We start from the raw sequence: 22727 nt of genomic DNA, 5'->3' as shown, positions 1-22727 counted from the left end.
CCATCTCTCCAGCCCCCGAAAGGAAGCTTTGAATAAATTTTCATCCTTTAAATGAGGTGCTGTCCTTTTCCTGGAAAGTCTGTTATTTAATGTAGGCCATTATTCTAATAAAAACTCGATGTCATGCGAGTAGCTCTTTTGAATGTGGTGTCCACGATTTGAAGAAAAGCAGTTTCTAAGGCCTCACGCACTAGACCTTAAATCAGCGTCCTGTACTTTCACTGAAATAGAGCGATCTTAACCAAATTGTAATGCTCTCTAAAGTTTGTAAAACTGGAAAGAATAAAATGGGGCAAAACCATCCAAGCAGATGCCAGAAGTGATCATTACAAAACATATATATTTTTGAAAAAGGAGCTTCAAAATCACTTTAAGATGAAAACTAATCATTTTTACTGGAAATTTGTCCCAAGATAAAGGACTTTCGCAAAGAGGAAAAACACATAAGGGCACAACCAAAAAATTAACTATGTCACAGAAAAGTTTATAAAATTTTAAAACTCAGGCATTGGGTGTGTCGTCCAACACTTACCTGGTACCAGCATTTCAATGTCTACATCACAAGGATTACTTAGTTTCTGCCAGGATCAGGCCCTGAATCAGGAAGTGGGCCTCCCAAAGATGAGGTTCTGCAGCCTTTCAAACTCAGTCTATGCTGCTGTTTCCTTTTGGAAGCTTAGTAAGTTTTTCCAGCTACTGCCAATTTCCTGCTGGATGTTGAACAACCCAGCTTGGTGAAGAAGAGGAAAGGACTGGCATAGCCTGGCCTGCAGGAACAGAGGCTTCCAGGTCGGGATGCAGCCTTGAGTGTGATTGCTGAGTCATAAAAAGACTGATTCCACCAGGCTGCTGTGGCACACACATTTAATCCCAGCATTCCAGAGGCAGAGGCAGGCCGATGTCTGTGAGTTCGAGACCAGCCTGGTCTACAAGAGCTAGTTCCCTGACAGTCAGGACTATTACACAGAGAAACCCTATCATGAAAAACAAACAATCAAACAAAAAAGACCTGATTCAAACAGACAAATCATAAGGATTTTGCTCCCTAGATTTCTATAGTGGGTCCCACTATCCCACTTCTGTATTAGCCCCTAAGGATGGCTTCTGTCTGGAAGCCACATTCATCCAGGCTGGAGAACAAAAGCTCCTGGCTCCCTGGTGAAAAAGATGCCAGATTTCTGGTAGCTGGATAGTAGAAGCCTTGCAAGCAAGGAAAGGCCGGCAACCTCCAGATTGGGCCGATTTCTCTCTGAAAATAGCTACAGTTGGCTCTTGGGCTGTGCCTGAGATTTGTTTCAGTTCTCATTTAGACTACTGGGTGTACTTTCCCTTGCTGAAGGAGGGCGTTTTTTTTGGGTGCGAGGGGTCATGCTTTCTAGATTTCTAAGTGTGTTTTCAGCAGGGCGCTGGCCTTGGCAGACAAGCTGCTGAGGATCCAGTTAGGATATCCATTTCTCTGCTGGTCTGAGCAAGGACTGATTCTTCAGGCAGCACCCCCAATACTAAACTGCCAACACAGTTAATCCTGAGACAATCCACTGGAGCCCCACCTCTCTTCTTCCTGTCCTCAGCCCTGGCCTGCCTTCAGTTTGTTTGCTCAAATGCTGACTGAGTGAGTCACTCCTCTTCCTAGGGCACATTTGCTTCCTGTTTGCAGCACTGATAAAACTGAAACTTCTTTCTCTGAGCTTTCTTGTGGCAAGCAGGGGGTTTGCAAACAAGTACTTAGCTGGTACTTTATTTAGTAGATTGTTAAGGGCAGAGCATCTGCACAGCAAGCTAGGCCTCATCACACCTGGGCTCTTAAGGAAGCACAGCTGTCCTAAACTTTTTTAATTGTTTGATTGTTTGTTCCTTGTTTTTTTTTTTTGTTTTTTCGAGACAGGGTTTCTCTGTGGTTTTGGGGCCTGTCCTGGAACTAGCTCTTGTAGACCAGCCTGGTCTCGAACTCACAGAGATCTGCCTGCCTCTGCCTCCTGAGTGCTGGGATTCAAGGCATGCGCCAAAACCACCAGGCTCATTTTGGTTTTTCGAGACAGGGTTTCTCTATAGCTTTGGAGCCTGTTCTAGAAGAGGCTGGCCTGGAACTCACAGATATCTGCCTGCCTCTTCCTCTCAAGTACTGGCATTAAAGGCATGTGCCACCCGCGTCCTACTCCTAAACTCTGTAATCTAGAAAAACTGAAACAGAAACTGTGGGGATGGGGATTCAGGGCATTGCAGTTGTTGCCTCCTGCTACTGTGAGCTGTGTTTGTGCTAGGGAGCTGAGTTATGGCTCTGCTCCTTTGATTGAAGAGGCACAAGGACAGAGACCCATCTGTCAAACTCCAAAGTCATACCAGCTGACTGTCATGCTCCTCCTAGATGTTTCATAGTTTTATGATATCCAATGTTGTTTGGAGAGCAAAGCTGGGGGTGATGGCACAGACTGTGATCCCTGGACTCCACTCTCAGAGGTAGATGGGGAAGGGCAACAAATTCCAGGCCTTTCACTTCAGGACAGGAAGTATCAGGCCACCACTGGCCTCCCAGACTTACTCTGGGATATTTCATAAATACTGCAATTCATGCAGGATTCCAAAAGACCCAGGATAACCACACTGTCACTAAACACACACATGCACGCACACACAGAGGACAATGCGGAATGTGTCACCACATCTGGTCTCCAGGACTTTATAGAGCTATAGTAGTACAAACAGCACACACTTCACTGACAACTGGACACTTGGCTAGACCTAAGGTTCCATAAACACGCACTTGCCAAAACTGGACTTGATTTTCACAATGATACAAAAACTAGACTTTTATTTCCAGGACAAGTTTTCTCTGGGTCCCATCAACTACCCTGAAAGAAGCTGGCCTTGACCTCAGAGATTCACCTGCCTTTGCCTCTGGGATTAAATACATGCATCGCCACTGAATAGCAAAACTAGCTTTTGAGAAATGACCAAACCTTCAACAAATGGTCCCTGGAAACTAAATACCACAAGTAGGAAGCAAGTAGATGCCTCTCTGTGTCTCCCTGGGGGACACCAGTTCACACACACCCATTCTTCCCATGAACTCCAAAACTCTATAGGTGGCAGATAAAATAACCCAAAATGCAGGATTCCTCATGGGCAAGCACTTGCTGAACAGGGCTCCAGCACTGATGAAAAAGTGCTACCGATGGCAAGAGGAATGTCATGAAGCTGAGAACCTCAGGTCCAGTATAGGAAATGGTCAAATGCCCACACAACGGGAAAACTCTTTGATGACTTTCATCTGGCAGAGGATTAGTGTCTACAACACACCAAGGACTCAGATTTTAAAAAATATTTTGTAAGAAACTCTTTCTCTTTACTAGTTCTAATTTCTATGTGTGTTGGTGTTTTGTGTGAATGCTGGTCTGTAGGTGGACGTCAGAAGTCCTGGACATGAAGTTCCAGACAGAAGGAGGCTGCCATGTGGGTTCTAGGAATTGAACCTAGGTCCCCTGTAAAGGCTGCTGGTGCTCTCACCCACTGAGCCATCTCTACAAGCCCCAGAATTCATTTGTTAAAGAAGACAACACAGAACCATTTCAGACTACAAAAGGCCCAGCAAAGGGAACGGCTGAAGTCCAGCATCAGCAGGCCAGAGACACTGGACAGGAGAAGTGGGATCAGCCTCTAAACACACCCAGGAGACTTCTCTCGGGGAGCAAAGTTCAATTCGGGTTATTTTTCTCTTTCCTTTTATTGTCTCTTGATTTTTCTTTTATCCTCTTTATACCACTCTGGATAATAGTTTCTAACTAAAGAAAGATAACCTCACAACCACAACTCATATTATCATAAAATAGGATCTTTTTAAAAAAGATTTATTTTATTAATTATGTATACAGCATCTGCATGCAGGTATCCCTGCAGGCCAGAAGAGGGCACCAGATCTCATAACAGATGATTGTGAGCCATCATGTCCTTGCTGGGAATTGAACTCAGGACCTCTGGAAGAACAGTCAGTGCTCTTAACCTCTGAGCCATCTCTCAGCCCCCTAAAACAGTATATTTACACAAGAAAAGCTCACAGTATGATCACAAGTTATATATTTTTTTTCAGGAGCCCACAGGTGGTTAAACATTTTTCTTAGTATTAATTTGCATTAATTAAGATGAGTAATATCAACTTCACCCCAAAGCAATGATTCTTCTATTAACGACTGACAAATTTTAAGCAAGTCAAGCACCTTTCAGCCAGGTCTTCTGACTGGCAGGGAGCTTCCTGTGGCTCCAGCGTAGCAGATTCCAGTCCTAATGCCGCTCTACCAAACCGTCGACAAGTGGTCTAGCTAACCATCTAGTTTCTTTCTTATTTATACACAATATTTCATTTAAATTTCCTTTGGCAACTTTGTTTTCTCAGTGTACTTATCAGATCCTGTGATTCTTTTTGTAAGCTACATGGCCAAGGAACTCAGACCTAACCTTGAGTGTTGGATTTTGGAGACATAATTGCTTTCTTTGATTGTCAACCCACTTTGCCACAGAGAGAATCTGTGACTCGACAATGCCTGAAACTTCTTGTTCTGACTCTCCATCCTCGGAAAAACTCACACATGGAAAAGAGGAGGGTGTCTTCTTTCTGTCTCTTGTATTTTTCCTTGAAGCAACTGGCAGAGCAGCCTAAACCATGGGATGTCTCCACGTGGGATGTGTCCATGCCTGAATTCCAGCAGAGTTGACGCATCTCTCCTCCCCCTTGCCCATTTGCTGTATAACAGCTTCTGAGGAAATAATAAAGGGCGGTTTGATCAGAAATACTGTCCTGCCATCACTTCTCCTGTCTCTTGCTCTTCCATTGCTCTCCCCTAGGTTTATCAGGGACCACCTTTTGCATCCTGCTGGCCCGGATACCCCCTCACCTTCTCCCCAGCATTAGTTCTCCTTTGCTCTCTTGATGACCACCACAGCCGCTCTGACTGCCGCTCTGACTGGGATAACATGGATCTCAGTGGTATTAGCCCCTCTCTCAGCTGGCTAGGATGGATGAACATAACATTTGTGCTGCTGCCTCTGCCAATGACATGATCACTTTGCTGGACCTTTTGTTGTTTGGGTCATCCCATGTTCTCTTCCTGGAGAGATGATTAGCAGTGGAGAGCACCAGCTGCCTGTCCAGAGGACCCAGGTTAAATTCCCAGCACACACTTGTCAGCTCACTACTGTGTAAATCCAATTCCAGGGCATCTGACACCCACACACAGACAAGCATTCAGGCAAAACACTAATACACATAGAAATCAAACGTAAGTGAGACAAAGAGTTTCTTTAAAAAGATTTTTTAAAGGCTGAGTGCTTTGTGGTTTGTAGATACTAATACAATACCAGATGAAAAGTTATCAAAGAGTTTCTTCTGTTCAGTGGACATTAGACCACTGTCCTTGCTGGACCTCAGAATTTCAGTTTCATGATGTCCCTCTTGCAGTTGGTAGCACTATGTCTCAGTGCTGAAGTCCTGCTCAGCAAGTGCTTGCTCATGAGGGAACCTGAGAGTTTGGGGTACTTTTTCATCTGCCACCTTTAGAGTTTTGACTTCCATAGGAAGAATTGATCTGTGTTGAATGGTGTCCCTATAGGGTCATACAGAGTGAGAGCTAGGTGCATTCTGCTTGTGGCTATTCAGTTTTTAAGAACCATTTGTTGAATATTTTGTCATTTGCCAAAAGTTTATTTTTCATTTTTTATTATTTTATTGATTTTTATTGAGCTCTACACTTTTCTCTGCTCCCCTCCCTACCTCTTCTCCTCCCCTTCAAACCTCTGGCAAGGTCCCCATGCTCCCAACTTACCCAGGTGATCTTGTCTTTTTCTACTTGCCATGTAGATTATAGTTGTGTAAGCCTCTCAGAGTGTCCTCATTGTTGTCTTGATTCCCTAGGGTTGTGATTTGTGGGCTGGTTTCCTTTGCTTTATGTTTTACAACCACTTATGAGTGAGTACATGTGGTAATTGTCTTTCTAGGTCTGGGTTACCTCACTCCAAATGATGTTTTCTAGCTCCATCCATTGCCTGCCAAATTCACCTTAACCATGACGTCTTGATATATGGTATCTGATGCAGACGGGTCCCCGTTCCTGGGCTCCAACCTCACCTCCACAATCATCTCTGCCCTCTGACCTGGACCCATAAACATTGTCAGCTCTGGACCAGAACCCTTTCTGGGTTCGGAACACACACCTGTCCTTGGCTGCACACTCACCCCATTCACCTGTTGAGGTTTTGAACAGGTTGTCAGATCTGGACTCAAACTCTTAGTCGGATCCGGGCACGCCCCCTCGGTAAGCAGCAGATGCCAACAGGTCTATGGAAGCGGTTTCGCCCCAGTCGTCGGATCCGCACTCTCCTCCTTGGTGGTCTGCAAGGGAACCTCTGCTCCATTGTCTCCATCGCTTGGGCAGCACTTGGAAGGGGAGGACAGCAGTGCCTGCACTGGGGCAGGAAGCATGTCCTGCTACAGGCTCCTCCAGGCCTGGGTATTTGTAGTCATGAAGGGAGGCGGGGTCAGAAAATGGCGAAATTTCAGAAAAGAAACCGCGGCCTCATGACGTGCAGTATCCAGCGCAGACTCGCCCCGGTCGTCCCTATCGCCAGCTCCGCACTCGTCCCGTCGGTCATCTGCTGCGGACCCGTACCCACCACAAGCTCCAACCCTCCACCACATCCCGGGGCGGTACTCGGTTGCTCGCTGGCATCAATCGTCGGCTGCAGACTCGCACCGGTCCACGTCGTCGGTTTGGTCGTGCGGATCGAACCCCGCAGCAGCCTTACATACAGAGTTTGATTCAGGTCTCTAAATGAAAGGACCGTGGCAGAAAATCACGAACGCCCTTTGAAATTCACCGTCGGATTGCAGCTCGAGCGAGCCGACGTCCGATGGGAATTCGGCTCCGTGCACGAATCCGCGCAATCGCGGACAGCGACACCGTGGTCGGGGAACCTCTTAGTGCTAGCTCCGTGCCCCGGGAATCGCTGTGACGCTGAGTTCCGGCGCCACAGCGACTCCAGCGGCCGGCGGTGCAGCCCGCATGCTGAACTGCATTTGGCCTCAGTAGCATTTCTGCGTCTTTCTGGGTCTTCTCCTTTGACTCCGGTGAGAGTGAGAAACGGTCGTCCCGCGGTGGACGCGCCGCATCGTCCCGCGGTGGACACTCCGCGTCGTCCCGCGGGGGACCCGCCAAGTCGTCCCGGGGTCCGGAACGGACCCGTCACCGTTGTCCAGCGGCGGACCCGCCGCATGGTCCCACGGTTTCCCACGGTAGACCCGCCGCGTTGTCCCGCGGTGGACCTGCCGACTCGTCCGGCGGTCCGGACGAGACCCATCGGCGTCGCCCCGCGGTGGACCCGCCGCATGGTCCCGCGGTGGACACGCCGCCTTATCCCGAGGTCCGCAAGGGACCCGTCACCGTGTCCCGCAGTGGACCCGCCGCATGGTCCCGCGACGGACCTGCCGCATCGTCCGGGCGTCCGGACGGGACCCGTCCGCTTCGTCCCAAGGTGCGGACCGGACCCTTTAGCGTTTTCCGGCGGCCCTGACGGGACTCGCTGAGTTCCGGCGCCACAGCGACACCAGCGGCCGGCGGTGCAGCTTTGAGAAGTGGCGCGGTCACAACCAAGTAAATTACGTTTATGTATTAAGTAATTAAGAATTGACACTGACCACCGAAAACACATTGATGTTTTTATTTTGAGAGGAACCGGCTGCACTGAAGACAACCTGGCTAGGTTTAGGCAAGGATCTTCTTGGCATAGAGCTCACTTTGAAACGCTGGAAGTCTCCCGGAGCTCTCTAAGGGTCCCTGCTCTGGAACACCGGTGTGCAGCAGCCACACCGCAGGCAGCATATAAGGCAACGAACGCTCTCCGGACTTGCACCCGTCGTCGGCGTCGGCATCGGCATCGGCATCGACATCGGCATCGGCATCGGCATCTGCATCGGCATCGGCATCGGCGTCGACATCGACATAGGCATCGGCGTCGTCTGCAGCCTGGAACCCCGTCGTTGGCTCCATCCTCGCCCCCACCGTCGGCTTCGGCGGACCTGCACAGGTCGGCGGCGGCGGCTGCAGATTCGCACACCACGTCGTCGGCTCCGGCCTCGGCCTCGGCCTCGCCCGCGTCGATGTCGGCTCTGCACTGGCCCCCGTGGTGGTCTGCTCCAGAACCGGTGCTCCGTCGTCGTCTCCATCGCTTGAGCAGCACTTGCAGCGGGAGGACAGCAGCGCGTGCACTGTAGCAGGCGGCAGAGCCTGCTACAGGCTCCTCCAGGCCTGGGTATTTATAGTCTTGAAGGAAGGCGGGGTCAGAAAATGGGGACTTTTCAGAAAAGAAACCGCGGCCACTTGACCTAAGGTATGGTGTACAGACTCACCCCTTTCGTTTCGGTCGCCGGCTCCGCACTCGTCTCCTTGGTCGCTCATCTGTTGCGCACTCGTCCCCTCGGTCGGTCATCTGTTGCGGACCCATACCCACCGTACGCCCCCGCCGCACAGCACCTCGGACCGGTCCTCGGCTGCGCGCTGGCCCAAATCCTCGGCTGCGGACTCGCACCGGTCCACGTCGTCGGATTGGCCGTGCGGATCGAATTCCGCAGCAGCCTTACATACCGAGTTTGATTCAGGTCTCTAAACGAAAGGACAGTGGCAGTAAATCAAGGACGCCGTTTGAAAATCACCGTCTGATTGCAGCTCGGGCGAGCCGACGTCCGATGGGAATTCGGCTCCGTGCACGAATCCGCGCACTCGCGGACAGCGCCACCATGGCCGGGGAACCTCTTAGTGCTAGCTCCGCGCCTTGGGATTCGCAGTGAAGCTGAGTTCTGGCGCCACAGCGACGCCAGCGGCCGCTGAACTGCGTTTGGCGTCAGTAGCGTTTCTGCTTCTGCCTGGGTCTTCTCCTTTGACTCGGGTGAGAGTGAGAAATGGTCGTCCCGCGGTGCACCCGCCTTGTCGCCCTTCGGTCCAGACGGGACCCGTCAGCGTCGTCCCGCGGTGAACCCGCCGCGTCGTCCCGAGGTCCGGACGGGACCCGTCACCGTTGTCCAGCGGTCCGGACTGGACCCGGCCGCGTCGTCCCGCGGTGGATCCGCCTCATCGTCCCGCGGTGAACCCGCCGCGTCGTCCTCAAGTCCGGACCGGACCCGTCACCGTTGTCCGGCGGTTCGGACGGGACCCGTCAAAGTCGTCCCGCGGTGGACCCGCCGCATCGTCCTCAACTCCGGACGGGACCCGTCACCATTGTCCGGCGGTCCGCACGGACCCGTCACCGTGTCCCACTGTGGACCCGCCACATGGTCCCGCGATGGACCTGCCGCATCGTCCGGGCGTCCGGACGGGATCCGTCCGCGTCGTCCCGCGGTGAACCCGCCTCGTCGTCCCAAGGTGCCGACAGGACCCTTTAGCCTTTTCCGTCGTCCGGAGAGGACAAGCTGAGTTCGGGCGCCACAGCGACGCCAGCGGCCGGCGGTGCAGCCGGCCTGCTGAACTGCGTTAGGTGTCAGTAGCATTTCTGCTTCTGCTTGGGTCTTCTCCTTTGGCTCCGGTGAAAGTGAGAAACGGTCGGGCAGCCGTGGCCCGGCGTTTGACCGCAGTGGGGCCCCGCGGAAGGACCTTAGCTGCGTCGCGAACGACCGCAAAAGAAGGATGCGACGGAGGAGTCCTTCCGTCCTCCCATTCTTGGGCTCCGCACTCGTCCCGTCCGTCATTTTCTACGGACCCATACCCGTCGTCGCCTTGGTCGTGCCGATCGAACCCCACAGCAGCCTTACATACAGAGTTTGATACCGGTCTCAAAAGGAAAGGACGCCGTTTGAAAATCACCGTCGGATTGCAGCTCGAGCGAGCCGACGTCCGATGGGAATTCGGCTCCGTGCACGAATCCGCGCACTCGCGGACAGCGCCACCGTGGCCGGGAAACCCCTTAGTGCTAGCTCCGCGCCTTGGGATTCGCAGTGAAGCTGAGTTCCGGCGCCACAGCGACGCCAGCGGCCGGCGATGCAGCCGACAGGCTGAACTGCGTTTGGCGTCAGTAGCGTTTCTGCTTCTGTCTGTGTCTTCTCCTTTGATTCTGGTGAGAGTGAGAAACCGTCGTCCCGCGGTGGACCGTTCCGCGTTGTCCCGCGGTGGACCCGCCACATCGTCCCGGGGTCCGGACAGGACCCGTCCGCGTCGTCCCGGGGTCCGGACAGGACCGGTCAGCGTTGTCCCGCGGTGCACCCGCCGCGTGGTCCCTAGGTCTGGACGGGACTTGTCCGGGTCGCCCCGCGTTGGACCGGCCGCATCGTCCCGGGGTCCGGACAGGACCCGTCCGCATCGTCCCGCGGTGGTCCCGCCGCGTCATCCCGCGGTCTGGACGGGACTTGTCCGTGTCGTCCCGCGGTGGACCCGCCGCATCGTCCCTGGGTCCGGAAAGGACCCGTCCGCGTCGTCCCGGGGTCCGGACAGTACCAGTCCGCGTCGTCCCTGCCACGTCGCCTGGCGGTAGGGACTGGAAACCTCCGCGTCTACCTGTCTGGACCGCGGGACGACGCGGACGGGTCCCCTCCGGATCGCCCGACGAGAGGAATGGGTCGCTTCCTGACCGCGGGACGACGGGGATTGGTCCTGTCCTGCCCACGCGACGAGTCTGCTGCATTGGATACCGGACTAGAGGTTTCGGTTTCTTTTTTGAAATTTCGCAATTTTCTGGCCCCGCCTTCCTTCAAGACTACAAATACCCAGGCTGGAGCAGGCTCCTCTGCCTGCCCTTGTGCAAGCGCTGCTGTCCTCCCGGTGCAAGTGCTGCTGGAGTGATGGTGTGGATGACAGAGCAGCGGGTCCCGAGCAGACGACGGGGGCAAGTGCAGAGCCGAAGATGGAGTCAAGTCCAGAGACTTCCACTGGGACAAGTCCCGTTTCGACGACGGGACTACTGGGAGGGGTCCGTTCCTACGACGGGACGATGGGGACGGGACCCATCCCGACGAAGGGACGAAGGGTACTGGTTCCGTCTCAACCACGGGACGTCGAGGTCTGGTCAGGTCCCGAACACAGGACGACCGGAACCGGTCTCGTTCAGACGACGAGACGACGGGGACCATTCCCGTTCCGACGACGGGGAGAAGGGGACCGGTTCCATTTCGAGGACGAAACGACAGGGATCATTCCCGTTCCGACCATGCCGGATCCCATGTCTGGGGAGAGTCTGCAGCAGACCGAGCGGCGGCCGTGTCCGGAGCCGAGGACGTGTGCGAGTGTGCAGCCCACGACGGCTCCGGGTCCGGAGCCGACAACGGGTTCGAGTACGGACCCGAGGACGGAGGTCCAGTCTGCAGACGACGTCGTGTCCGAGTCCGGAATGCATTCCTTGCCTAATACTCTGCATTTAGTGTGGCTGCTGCTAACCGGTGTTCCACAGCATAGCGCCTTAGAGAGCTCCAGGAGACTTTCAGCGTTTGAAAGTGAGTTCCGTGCCAAGATGATCCTTGCCTAAACCTCTTCAGTCGTCGCAGACGGTTCGGTCTTCATGCAGCCGGTTTCTTCCAAAAATAAACACGTCAATGTGCTTTCGGTGGTCCGTGTCAATTCTTAATTACTTAATACATAAACGTAATTTACTTGGTTGTACCCGCGCCGGCTTTCAAAGGTACTGACGACACCCCGAAGTCGACATTTCTAGGATTCCTGGACATGCTGGTATGGGGACCACGGTGGTCAATCCTCAGGCCCTCGGGTGCACGGGGTGGGTAGGCGCCCCTGGGATCTGGGGACAGGGCCTATGAGGAAGTGCTACTCAATCAATAGCAGAAAGGCTATTGATGCCAGTCCTCCGCTATGCCTTCAAGCTGCAGGCCAGTCAAATCTTTGCAGCTGGGGTCACTGTGAGGCACGCACTTCCCTGTGCCCTATCGTGCAGTTTCCCAAGGTTGCTGCAGAATTCCATCCGTATCACGATCCGGACGATGGGAGACAAATGGTGCAGAGCAAGAAACGTCTGCTGCCCGCGCGGGCCAGTCCGCACCCTATAACGTTCAGGAGACCGCGGTTTCTTTTCGTGTTTGCGTCCTCTACGTTCGGTTCGCTCTCCTTTATATAAACGCTGTAAATTCACACGATTCCTTTCCATAGCGATTCAGTGCCAACTTCCTTGGGGAAAAACACACACACACACACACACACACACACACACACACACACACACATTTTGGTCCGGAAAGGGTCCTAAAACATCCGACCCTCACCGAAAGAAAGACAATGGATTCGGTGTCTGCACCTCCGAATCTCCGTTGTCCCTGCATTCCATTCCTCGCGCGGACGGTTTTCGGGAGACTTTCAGGCGTCTGGACTCGAATAGGGCCTTGTCTATGCTGGCCTTCTCCTTTTCCTCTCTTTTAGAGGTCGCGACGCAGCTAAGGTTCCTATGAGTGCCCCTACTGCGAGCAAGACGACAGACAAACCCTGCCTGACCTTTTCTCACTCTCACTGGAGCCAGTGGGGAAGACTCAGGCAGAAGCAGAAAAGCCTCTGAAGCCAAAGGCAGCTGGGTCTGCCAGATGCATTCCGGACACCGCTATACAGCCAGCCGCTGGGGTCGCTGTGGCCCAGGCACTCTGCTTGGCAGGATTTGCATTCTTGGTGCTCAAAGCTAGCGTTTTGGGTTACTTGGCCCCTGTGGCACTTTCCGCCAGTGTGGTGTTTCGTCCACCGAGAAGACTTCCAATCGGGTGTCAGCTCGCCCGTGCTGCAAATGGACCGCGATTTTCAAACCGCCTTTGCGATTTTTGGCAAGTGTCCTTTCGTTTTGAGAGCGGGTGCACGGAGCTAGCGCTATGGGTTTCCCCGGCTCCTGCTCCGCTGTCCGCGAGTGCCACGATTCATCCACCCAGTCGACTTCCGATCGGATGTCAGCAAGCTCGAGCTGCAGTCCAACCGCGATTTCAAACCGCATCCGTTATTTTCTCCGTAGCTTCTTTCGTTTTTCAGACGAATCAGGCTCTGCCAGCAGACTGCTGCGGGATTCCACCTGAACCACGAACCGCGGTCACGACTACCTGGCAAACCGCTGCTAGAACTGTCTGAGGCCCCAGGGCGAGTCCACACCAGATGAGGTCTCAGGATGCCCCGGTTTGCTTTCGTTTTTTGCATCCTCTACATTCGGCTAGCCACAGTTTGTATAAACGCTAAAATTCACCCGATTTCTTCCGGTAGCAGAATCGGTACCGACTGCCATAGGCAAAGATACGTTTTGACCGGTCAAGTGTCCTAAGACTTCCGACCCAAACCCAATGGAAAAGGACAAATTTGGTGTGTCCTTCCCCCTCCCCTGTGCAACCGAATCTCCAACGCCTGGCGGTCGTTTCACTGCACCACGGGTTTTCAGGGATGTCACGGGTCAGTTCGCGAGAATGGTTCTCTCCAAAGGTTGGCCATCTCTCTCTTTCACCAGTCACAGCGCAGCTAAGGTCCCTAAGGAGTGCCCCTACTGTGGTCAAGACGCCGGACCACGCCTGCCTGAGGGCTTCTGGATCGCAGGGCAGCCAGTGAAGAAGTCCCAGTAAGCAGCTCTGCCTCTGAGCTGCAGTCCGGACTCAGCCCTAGGGGTTTCTTGGCTCCAGCTCTGCTGTTCGCGAGTGCCAAGATTCATCCACCTAGCCAACTTCTGATCGAAAGTCAGCAGGCCGGGACTGCAATCAGACTGCCAGTTTGAACCACATCGGTGATTTTCTTCACAGCTTCTTTCGTTTTTCAGACTGAATCAGACTCTGCCAGGCAGGCTGCCTTGGGATTCGCCCCGAGCCAGGAACCACTAACCGGACAATGTGAGCAAAAATGCTGAAAGAGATGGCTTTGCCCTGTTGCAGGCGTGCAGTGGTGCAGTCAGGACGCCGCGGTTCTGGTTCCTTATGGGATCCTCTATTGTCAGCTCAAGGTCGTTTTCTTTAGATAGCCGATTCCGAAGCGAAGCCGTCGGCAAATGCTCATTTTTTGCCGGGCAAGTGTCCCAAGACTTTCCACCCTGGCCCCCTGGAAGACGACAAATTCGAGGTTTGTACCAGTGAATATTTGTCCTTTCGCTGCGCCACGGTTTTCGGCGACAGCACGGTCCAAGGCTCGAATATGGCTCTGTTTTGATGGCCATCTCCAGCTCCAGGTCCTTTCTCCATAAGCAGCGCTGGTAAGGCCCAGGCTAAGGCTCCTACCGCGGCCAAGAAACCAGACCATGAAAGTCGGCCTCTGAGATTTGGTCTGGCCTTGAGATCCTCTCTCAGTCCAAGGTTGGTTAGACAGCTCTGGGGTCCAAGGTGGTGGGTGGGAAGAGGAGCAGATGCAGCTAATGGGGAAGTGTGTGCTTGCAGGCAAAAACTCTTCTGACAACATTCCACAGCTCACTCTCCTACCTGAGGACCCTAACATTTTTCACCTCAGGGAGAGTCAGAACTTGGCCTCTAGGCTATTCTGGTACCCAAAGCCAGCTCTTTGGCTTTCTGGACCCATGTTCAGCCAGTATTATAGCTTCCTTCACTTATTTCGGATAGGCTGCCAGCAAGCTTGCACTGTGTTCCTTTTGTGATGCCCATGGTTAGTGCTCCCAGGAACTGCTGTCTGGAATTGCCATTCCCTTGTTGTCCTTCCTGGATCCACCACAGGCCAGTTTTCTTACCGCTGGCAACACCCTGGACCACGCTGACCTGAGGGCTTCTCTCTAACACTCTGTGGATTTTGCTCTGTCTTTGTGATCCAGGACAAGTGCATAGTTATCCTGCCAGCCCATCTTTCCCATCATTGGGAGGGAACAGTGGGAGCTGGGGCTCTTGAAGGTGGGTATCAGAAAGCTATATAGTTCATAGGGAGATCCTCAACTCTGCCCCCAGCAGCAGGCAGTTTCTTGATTCACTGATATTTATTTGGCTTGGCTGTCAGCATCCCATGGAGTAGTTGGATTTTCAACTCTGTAATTTAGGAAACACTGTGTTAGGTTTGTATTTTTTCATGATTTTTAATGTTCTAAATCATCTGGTTGGTATGTATATCCACCTGGTTTTGGTCGAGGCTGATGTTGGTCTTTTTAGTTTGTATTTTACCTGTCTCTGGATTTCTGAATAGCACTTGCATGCCCAACGTTCTTGAAGGCCAGAGAAACAACAGACCCCAGAGATACTTAAACAATGATGGTATTTGCAGCCTCATTTGCAAAAGCTATGTGATATAACCAAGGGAAACAACCAGCAATGTGAAGACTGTGTGGGGAACAAACATGAAAGCATTGTTGCCCTTTACCAAGAAGGATGAACTCATATGGTCTGCAGAGAGACACCTGAGCCTGGAGATAATCACACCAAAGTGATGGGAGAGAGTCCATGATGGCAGTGAGAAGCAATAGCTGAGAGAGCTCATATCTAAATCAGACACCAGAGAGTAAGTAAAGGGAGAGGGGAGTGGAGAAAGAGGGGGGGACAAAGAGAAAGAGACTGGGGGGAGGGAGGGAGAACCTACTCCTTAAGTTCACAATCGGGGTCTTTGAGATCTTAACTTTCATTCACAATGATATATTTCCTCCAAAAACTTCACACCTCCGTATTCTTCCAAAAGTACCACCAACTAGGAATGAAGCATTCAGACATGAGCCTTAGGATCGCCTTCAGTAAAACTGTCAACAGATGAGTTATAAACAAAGGACCCAATTACTTTACCAGTGACAAGGCACCCCATGCTGATGCCCTAGCAGTTGAAATGAGGGTGTATGGGTCGGCGGGTGCAGTGGGCAGACCACCACATCTGGGCTGCCTAGATCTCATGCTGCCATGCCTTCTGGCTGTGAGGATGGGATCTGTCCCCTTGAGATTCTGCTGGGGCAGCATGAGACAGAAATGTTCTGGTCACATGGATGAAAGGTTTTTCTTTTCATTTGTGACCAGAAGCAGACTATTGATTGCACAGCGCAGAGATCTTTTTGGAGGCATTTCACAAGAGGCTCATTCAGTTCACAGAGCTCACCTTAGTAATCTCAGAGCCAGAGTCCAGGTGTTCTCTTCAAGATGACTTCTCTGAATGCCCAGCTGCAGCTCCTCTCAGCCCCCTTCTCTCGCCTAAGCTTCTCTGATCTCTGCTTGAATGGAGGACATTGTCATGAGATTTCAAAGTTCTTCATGGAAGATCACTCCAGAGTGCTTTAGGATCTGTTGATGGACAGGTGATCTGTGCTCTCACTTGCTGACAGCCCAACCCTCTCCATTCCTTTGTGAGTTCAGATTCCATCACACTCAAGAGCACTAGAGAGCTTGGGAAATCCCATTCATAGGTGAAACTACCCAATACCCATTGGCTTTAAGACACATCTTCTTCTGCATAGTTCGTGTCGGAGAGATGAGACTTATGGATGTCCACTGAATAAATCGAAGGTAAGAAAAAAAAATTCCTGTATGTTGTTTCACATCTTTTTATTCCAGCACTCAAAGGGGAGAGGCAGATGGATTCTCTGAGTTCAAGATCAGCCTGGTCTACAAAGTGAGTTCCAAGACAGCTAGGGCTGTCACACAGAAAAACCCTGTCTCAACAAACCAAAAACACACTAACACAATAATAAATTAAGAAATGAAATTAATAAGCAAAAAATATCCTAGGTACTTTTGCTCAGTGAAGCGATAAATTCTTAAGTACTCATTAATACTTACATATTTAGAGACCCATGAAACGATTTTACAAAACCTTAAAATAAATTGAGCACAACATTAAGAAGTACACCATCTTGAAGAGAAATAAAGTGGAAGAATGTAAGATATTTAAATACTTTATGGAATGTACTGTTTGCTTATTTTTTTAATAAACTTATTTTGCCAAATGGTGTTGGCAATGGCCTTAAGTCTCGGCAATTGAGAGGCAGAAACAGGTGAATATCAGCCTATTCTTTTTAATATTTGTTTATTTATGTATAATGTATACAGTATTCTGTTTGCATGTATGTCTGCAAGCCTGAAGAGGGCACCAGAACCCATTACAGATGGTTGTGAGCCACCATGTGGTTGCCGGGAATTGAACTCAGCACCTTTGGAAGAGCAGGCAATGCTCTTAACCACTGAGCCATCTCTCCAGTCCTCAACCTATTCTTTTTAAAACAGATTGTTTCCTGATACTTAAATATTATTTCCTTTTTAAATTATCTGTGGTAACAAATCATTGCCTTTACTGAGTATACCCAAAGGATATTAAAGTCTTTTCATTAGAATAATAACAAATAACAATTTGTTTCATTTCTTTTCCTTTTTGTTTGTTTGTTTTGAATTGAAGACAGGGTTTCTCTCTCTGAGTGCTGGGATAAAACGGGTGCTCCATCAACCATGTCCTGGCTTGTTTCTTTTCTTTCTTTTTAAGGGTGTATTTTAAAGAGACCTACTTTCTTTCATTTTATATGTAGAATGTTTTTCTTGCATGGATATCTGTGCACATTGTGTGTGCCCGGTGCCCACACAGGCCAGAAGAGTATTTCAGATTCCCAGGAAATTGTGGGTGCTGTGTATTAACCCTGGACCCTCTGCAAAAGCGACATATACTGAAACCTCGAAGGTATCTCTCTCAGACCCTCCAAGAGTATTTTAATTTAGTTACTTATTTGATGTGTACTAGTATTTTACATACATGTGTTCCTGTGTACCACATGTGTGCCTGGTGCCTGCAAATCCTAAAAGAGGGTGTCTAATCTCCTGGAACTCATCAAAGAAGAGTCTCAGCATACAAATAACATATATGAATTTTAAAAATCAAAACTATGAGATATAGGATATGGAAAATAAATGTTTATTAAATACATATAAATCTATATGTTAAATTTCCTCTTCATTATGGTAATGGCAATAGACACAGTGGTAACTAACATCCTACAGCATGTTCAGTAGGTAACTTCAGAGTCATTTGGAAGCCCAACTTGGGGCTTTTGGGGGGTTGACTGTATTCAACAAACCTCAAGACTATTTGTTGCCTGATTATGTCAGATATATGCTTTTAACATTTTCTATAAAGGACAAAATAAAACTGGATTTAGAATAAAAGCATGTCTGTCTTAGTAAGTTTGTTGGCACATGGCCTTTGGTCTCAGCACTCTGCGTGCATAGGCCAGCCTGATCTACTAGCAAGTTCCAGAACATACGTTCTGTGTTTGAATAAAATTTACTTTGGATGAAGATAGTTAAAAGTAGTTTTAGATGAAAACCAAATGTCTGCAGCCTAAATTACACCCTAAAATAAAGAATTGTTTTAAAAGAGAAACAGAAGGGGGCAGGAGAGATGGCTCTGAGGTTAAGAGCATTTCCTGCTCTTCCAAAGGTCCTGAGTTCAATTTCCAGCAACCACATGGTGGCTGACAACCATTTGTAATGGGGTCTAGTGCCCTCTTCTGGTATGAAGGCATATACACAGACAGAATATTGTATAACTAATAAATAAGTAAATAAATAAATATTAAAAAAAGAGAAACAGAAAAGGATATTACAGAGCTTTACCAAAATGTATATGAAAGTTGAGATTTGAAAGTAGGACATGGTCAGGTTAGCAGGGCTTACCAGGGAGCAAGCTAGGATGTTATTGTGTCCAGAGAGTTCTCTGCAGCCTTTAGAGCACTCCAGACCCAGTGGTCATCTCTAGCCTAGTTTTGCATCTGCAAGTGTGGCCTCAGAAAGCCTCCTTTGTTTGGGTGGAGAGTTCCATTCTCAAGAGATGCTTGTGCCTGCTCCAGGATACAGGATCTTGCCTCAAGGCATTTGCCTTGCCCTGGGGATGTTACTGGAACACTGTGCAGATCTGAAAAACTGAGACAAGCACACACTGAATAAAATGACTACTCTCTGGGTTCTTAAGTGCTGGTGTGTGGAGGGAAACTCAAGTCCAAAGAAAACAAAGAATCAACACAATGAAAATTTACCCTGTCCTTCCTTGGCCTTAGGGATCTCAATGAGAAACTGATCCTTCTCATGAAGGCTGACTTTTTCATGAAATCAACCTTTCAAATGAAAAGTCAGTCTTTTAAATAAATTCCTAACCTAGCTATGCAGTAGTGTCCCATGATTTTTGTCCCAGCACTCAGGAGGAAGAGGCAGGAGGATCTCTGTGAGTTCAAGTCTGATGTCCAGATCAAGTTCCAGGACAGCTAGTGCTACACAGAGCAATCCTGTCAAGAAATAAATATCTAACCTGTCGACCATTTTCACGAAAAGTCAATTTTAAAGGGTCTGAAACATTGAGGGTAACACCACCCTGTCCTGACTCCATGTTGCTTTTACACAGTGTTCAGCCCTCTCTATGCCACCCTGCAATGCCCACACATTTGAGAGTTCCACGGCCGTGACTATGGTCCACATGTATTCACCAAAATAATTAAAGTAAACCAAAATATCACAGAACTATGGACAAGAAAGCAACTGACATAACATGTCTGAAGCGGGCATTTTAATATTACCCTGATCATTATCGAATGTTGATGTTAAGGAAAAATTGTTTCTGAGGTTTTTCCCATTAAAAACTCTGTACAAGTAACTTGGATTCCAAGAAATATTTCAGAGGCACAAGACTCCTGTTTATCTAGCCATCAATAAAAAGGACTTAATGCTTTTAGTTGCCTTAATTAGTATGGTTGTCAAACATTGCTCTATGCAGTTACTATTATGTCAATCCTTAAATAAATTTTCAACGTGTACAAAAATATTATAATTTCTATAAAACATCAATTTAAAGGAGAGTCAATACTTCAAATAAAAAAAAACGACCTTTAAATAAAAACTTGATCTGTTCCATAAAAAGTGAGTTTTTGGGTGAAGAGTCATTCATTTCCAAAATCCCAAGTCCTATACTAAAGTAGATCCTTCCCATCCAAATCCTCCTTTTGCTACAGGGGTGCAATGTCCTCTGGGCCTGGCTGCCTCTTTATAAGGAGAACAAGGATAGATTTGCTGACCTGGAAGTAGGAAGCTCATGAGGCCTGAGCTTTAGACAAAAAAACAAAACAAAACAAAACAAAAAACAGGTAAGAAAGGAACCCTGATAGTAGCCTGACAGTGGTGGCACACACCTTTAATCCCAGCACTCAGAAGGCAGAGGGAGGCTAATTTCATAAACTTGAGGCCAACCTGGTCTACAGAGTAAGTTTCAAGACAGCCAGGGCTACACAGAGAAACCCTGCCTCAATTAACAAACAGTAGCAAACAAGCATGCATGGAAACAAATACCAACAACACTGAACAAAACAAGGAACGTTCAGAGCATGAAAAATACTCTTCCCCAGCAAAGAGCCCCAGATTGGCTATCCAATGCCAAATGCTCTGCCTTGAACACACACACACACACACACACACACACACACACACACACACATACATAAGTGACACTATACAAACTAATCAGTTTTAATGTCTGTGTTTAGGAATACACACATAAACACACATGTATGCACACACAATAACACACATATATATGTAATAAACAAAGAAAAAGGGCATTATCATTGGGATACATAGAGGGGGATGGAGAGAAAGACAATAATTAAATAAAGTAACTAAATTCTAATTTCAAAATGATACAAAGTTTTAAATATCAATATTTTTGAGCCAAGCTTGATAGCACACACTTTTAATCCAAACAACCTGGAAGCAGAGGCGGGACGCTCTCTGGCAGTTCAAGGCCAGCCTGTTCTACACAGCTAGTTCCAGGACAGCCATGGCTCTTTAGAGAGACACTGTCTGAAAATAAGTAGAAAAATGATAGGTGATAGACAGACAGACAGAACCAATTTCTTTTTAAATTCACTGTTTAACTAAAGCCAGTTCTTTACATAAATGCTGGGCAGTCTTGAAAGGAAGCTTGTTCAAGAGTCACCCTCTGAATAAATGTTCATCCTTGAAATGAGGTGCTGTCCTCTTCCTAGAAAGTCTGTCATTTAATGCAGGCCATTATTCTAATAAAAACTCTATGTCATGCGAGTAGCTCTTTTGAATGTGGTGTCCACGATTTGAAGAAAAGCAGTTTCTAAGGCATCACACACTAGACCTTAAATCAGCGTCCTGTACTTTCACTGAAATAGAGCGATCTTAACCAAAAGGTAATGCTTTATAAAGTTTGTAAAACTGAAAAGAATAAAATGGGACAAAACCATCAAAGCAGATGCCAGAAGTGATTATTACAAAACATATATATCTTTGGGAGAGGAGCTTCAAAATCACTTTAAGATGAAAACTTGCCGGGCGGTGGTGGTGCATGCCTTTTAATCCCAGCACTTGGGAGGCAGAGGCAGGCGGATCTCTGTGAGTTCAAGACCAGCCTGGTCTACAAGAGCTAGTTCCAGGACAGGCTCCAAAGCCACAGAGAAACCCTGTCTCGAAAAACCAAAAAAAAAAAAATTGAAACTATTCATTTTTACTGTAAAATTGTCCCAAGATAAGGGACTTTCCCAAAGAGGAAAAACACGTAAGGGCACAACGAAAAAATTAACTATGCCACAGAAAAGTTTATAAAATTTTAAAACTCAGGCGTTGGGTGTGTCGTCCAACACTTACCTGGTACCAGCATTTCAATGTCTACATCACAAGGATTACTTAGTTTCTGCCAGGATCAGGCCCTGAATCAGGAAGTGGGCCTCCCAAAGATGAGGTTCTGCAGCCTTTCAAACTCAGTCTATGCTGCTGTTTCCTTTTGGAAGCTTAGTAAGTTTTTCCAGCTACTGCCAATTTCCTGCTGGATGTTGAACAACCCAGCTTGGTGAAGAAGAGGAAAGGACTGGCATAGCCTGGCCTGCAGGAACAGAGGCTTCCAGGTCGGGATGCAGCCTTGAGTGTGATTGCTGAGTCATAAGAAGACTGATTCCACCAGGCTGCTGTGGCACACACTTTTAATCCCAGCATTCCAGAGGCAGAGGCAGGCCGATGTCTGTGAGTTCGAGACCAGCCTGGTCTACAAGAGCTAGTTCTCTGACAGTCAGGACTATTACGCAGAGAAACCCTATCATGAAAAACAAACAATCAAACAAAAAAGACCTGATTCAAACAGACAAATCATAAGGATTTTGCTCCCTAGATTTCTATTGGTCGCACTATCCCATTTCTATATTCGCCCCTAAGCATGGCTCCTGTCTGGAAGCAACATTCATCCAGGCTGGAGAACAAAAGCTCCTGGCTCCCTGGTGAAAAAGATGCCAGATTTCTGGTAGCTGGGTAGTAGAAGCCTTGCCAGCAAGGAAAGGCTGGCAACCTCCAGACTGGGCCCATTCCTCTCTGAAAATAGCTACAGTTGGCTCTTGGGCTGTGCCTGAGATTTGTTTCAGTTCTCATTTAGACTAGTGGGTGTACTTTCCCTTGCTGAAGGAGGGCGGTTTTTTGGGGTGCCAGGGGTCATGCTTTCTAGATTTCTCAGTGTGTTTTCAGCAGGGCGCTGGCCTTGGCAGACAAGCTGTTGAGGATCCAGTTAGGAAAGCCATTTCTCTGCTGACTGAGCAAGGACTGATTCTCCAGGCAGCACCCCTGGGGCTAAGCTGCCAGGCCAGTCCATCCTGAGACAATCCACTGGAGCCCCACCCCTCTTCTTCCTGTCCTCAGCCCTGGCCTGCCTTCAGTTTGTTTGCTCAAATGCTGACTGAGTCACTCGTCTTCCTAGGGCGTGTTTGCTTCCTGTTTGTAGCACTGATAAAACTGAAACCACTTTCTCTGAGCTTTCTTGAGTCCAGGAGGGGGTTTGCAAACAAGTTCTTAGCTAGTA

General features: G+C 49.1%; 1 protein-coding gene across 3 annotated transcripts; it reads right to left on the bottom strand.

Moving 5' to 3' along the window:
- Window positions 1–1315: 1315 nt before the first annotated feature.
- Window positions 1316–7695, bottom strand: LOC142851869 (uncharacterized). 3 transcript variants are annotated; one of them, XM_075975992.1, is made up of 2 exons: window positions 5814–7695; window positions 1316–4748 (listed from the first exon to the last, which is right to left on the bottom strand). In XM_075975992.1, exon 1 carries the CDS (start codon window positions 7693–7695, stop codon window positions 6841–6843), a length of 855 nt encoding a protein of 284 aa, XP_075832107.1. In that variant the 3' UTR covers window positions 1316–4748; window positions 5814–6840. The 3 variants fall into 3 exon arrangements, with proteins under 3 accessions (XP_075832107.1, XP_075832108.1, XP_075832109.1); XM_075975993.1 differs by having other exon boundaries at window positions 6224–7695; XM_075975994.1 differs by having other exon boundaries at window positions 6233–7695.
- Window positions 7696–22727: the final 15032 nt, after the last annotated feature.

This window comes from Microtus pennsylvanicus, chromosome 6 (assembly GCF_037038515.1).
Source record: "Microtus pennsylvanicus isolate mMicPen1 chromosome 6, mMicPen1.hap1, whole genome shotgun sequence".
In the NCBI taxonomy this organism is placed as follows: domain Eukaryota; kingdom Metazoa; phylum Chordata; class Mammalia; order Rodentia; family Cricetidae; genus Microtus; species Microtus pennsylvanicus.
Note: the sequence above shows the minus strand (reverse complement) of the source record. Positions and strands in the feature narration are given on the sequence as shown.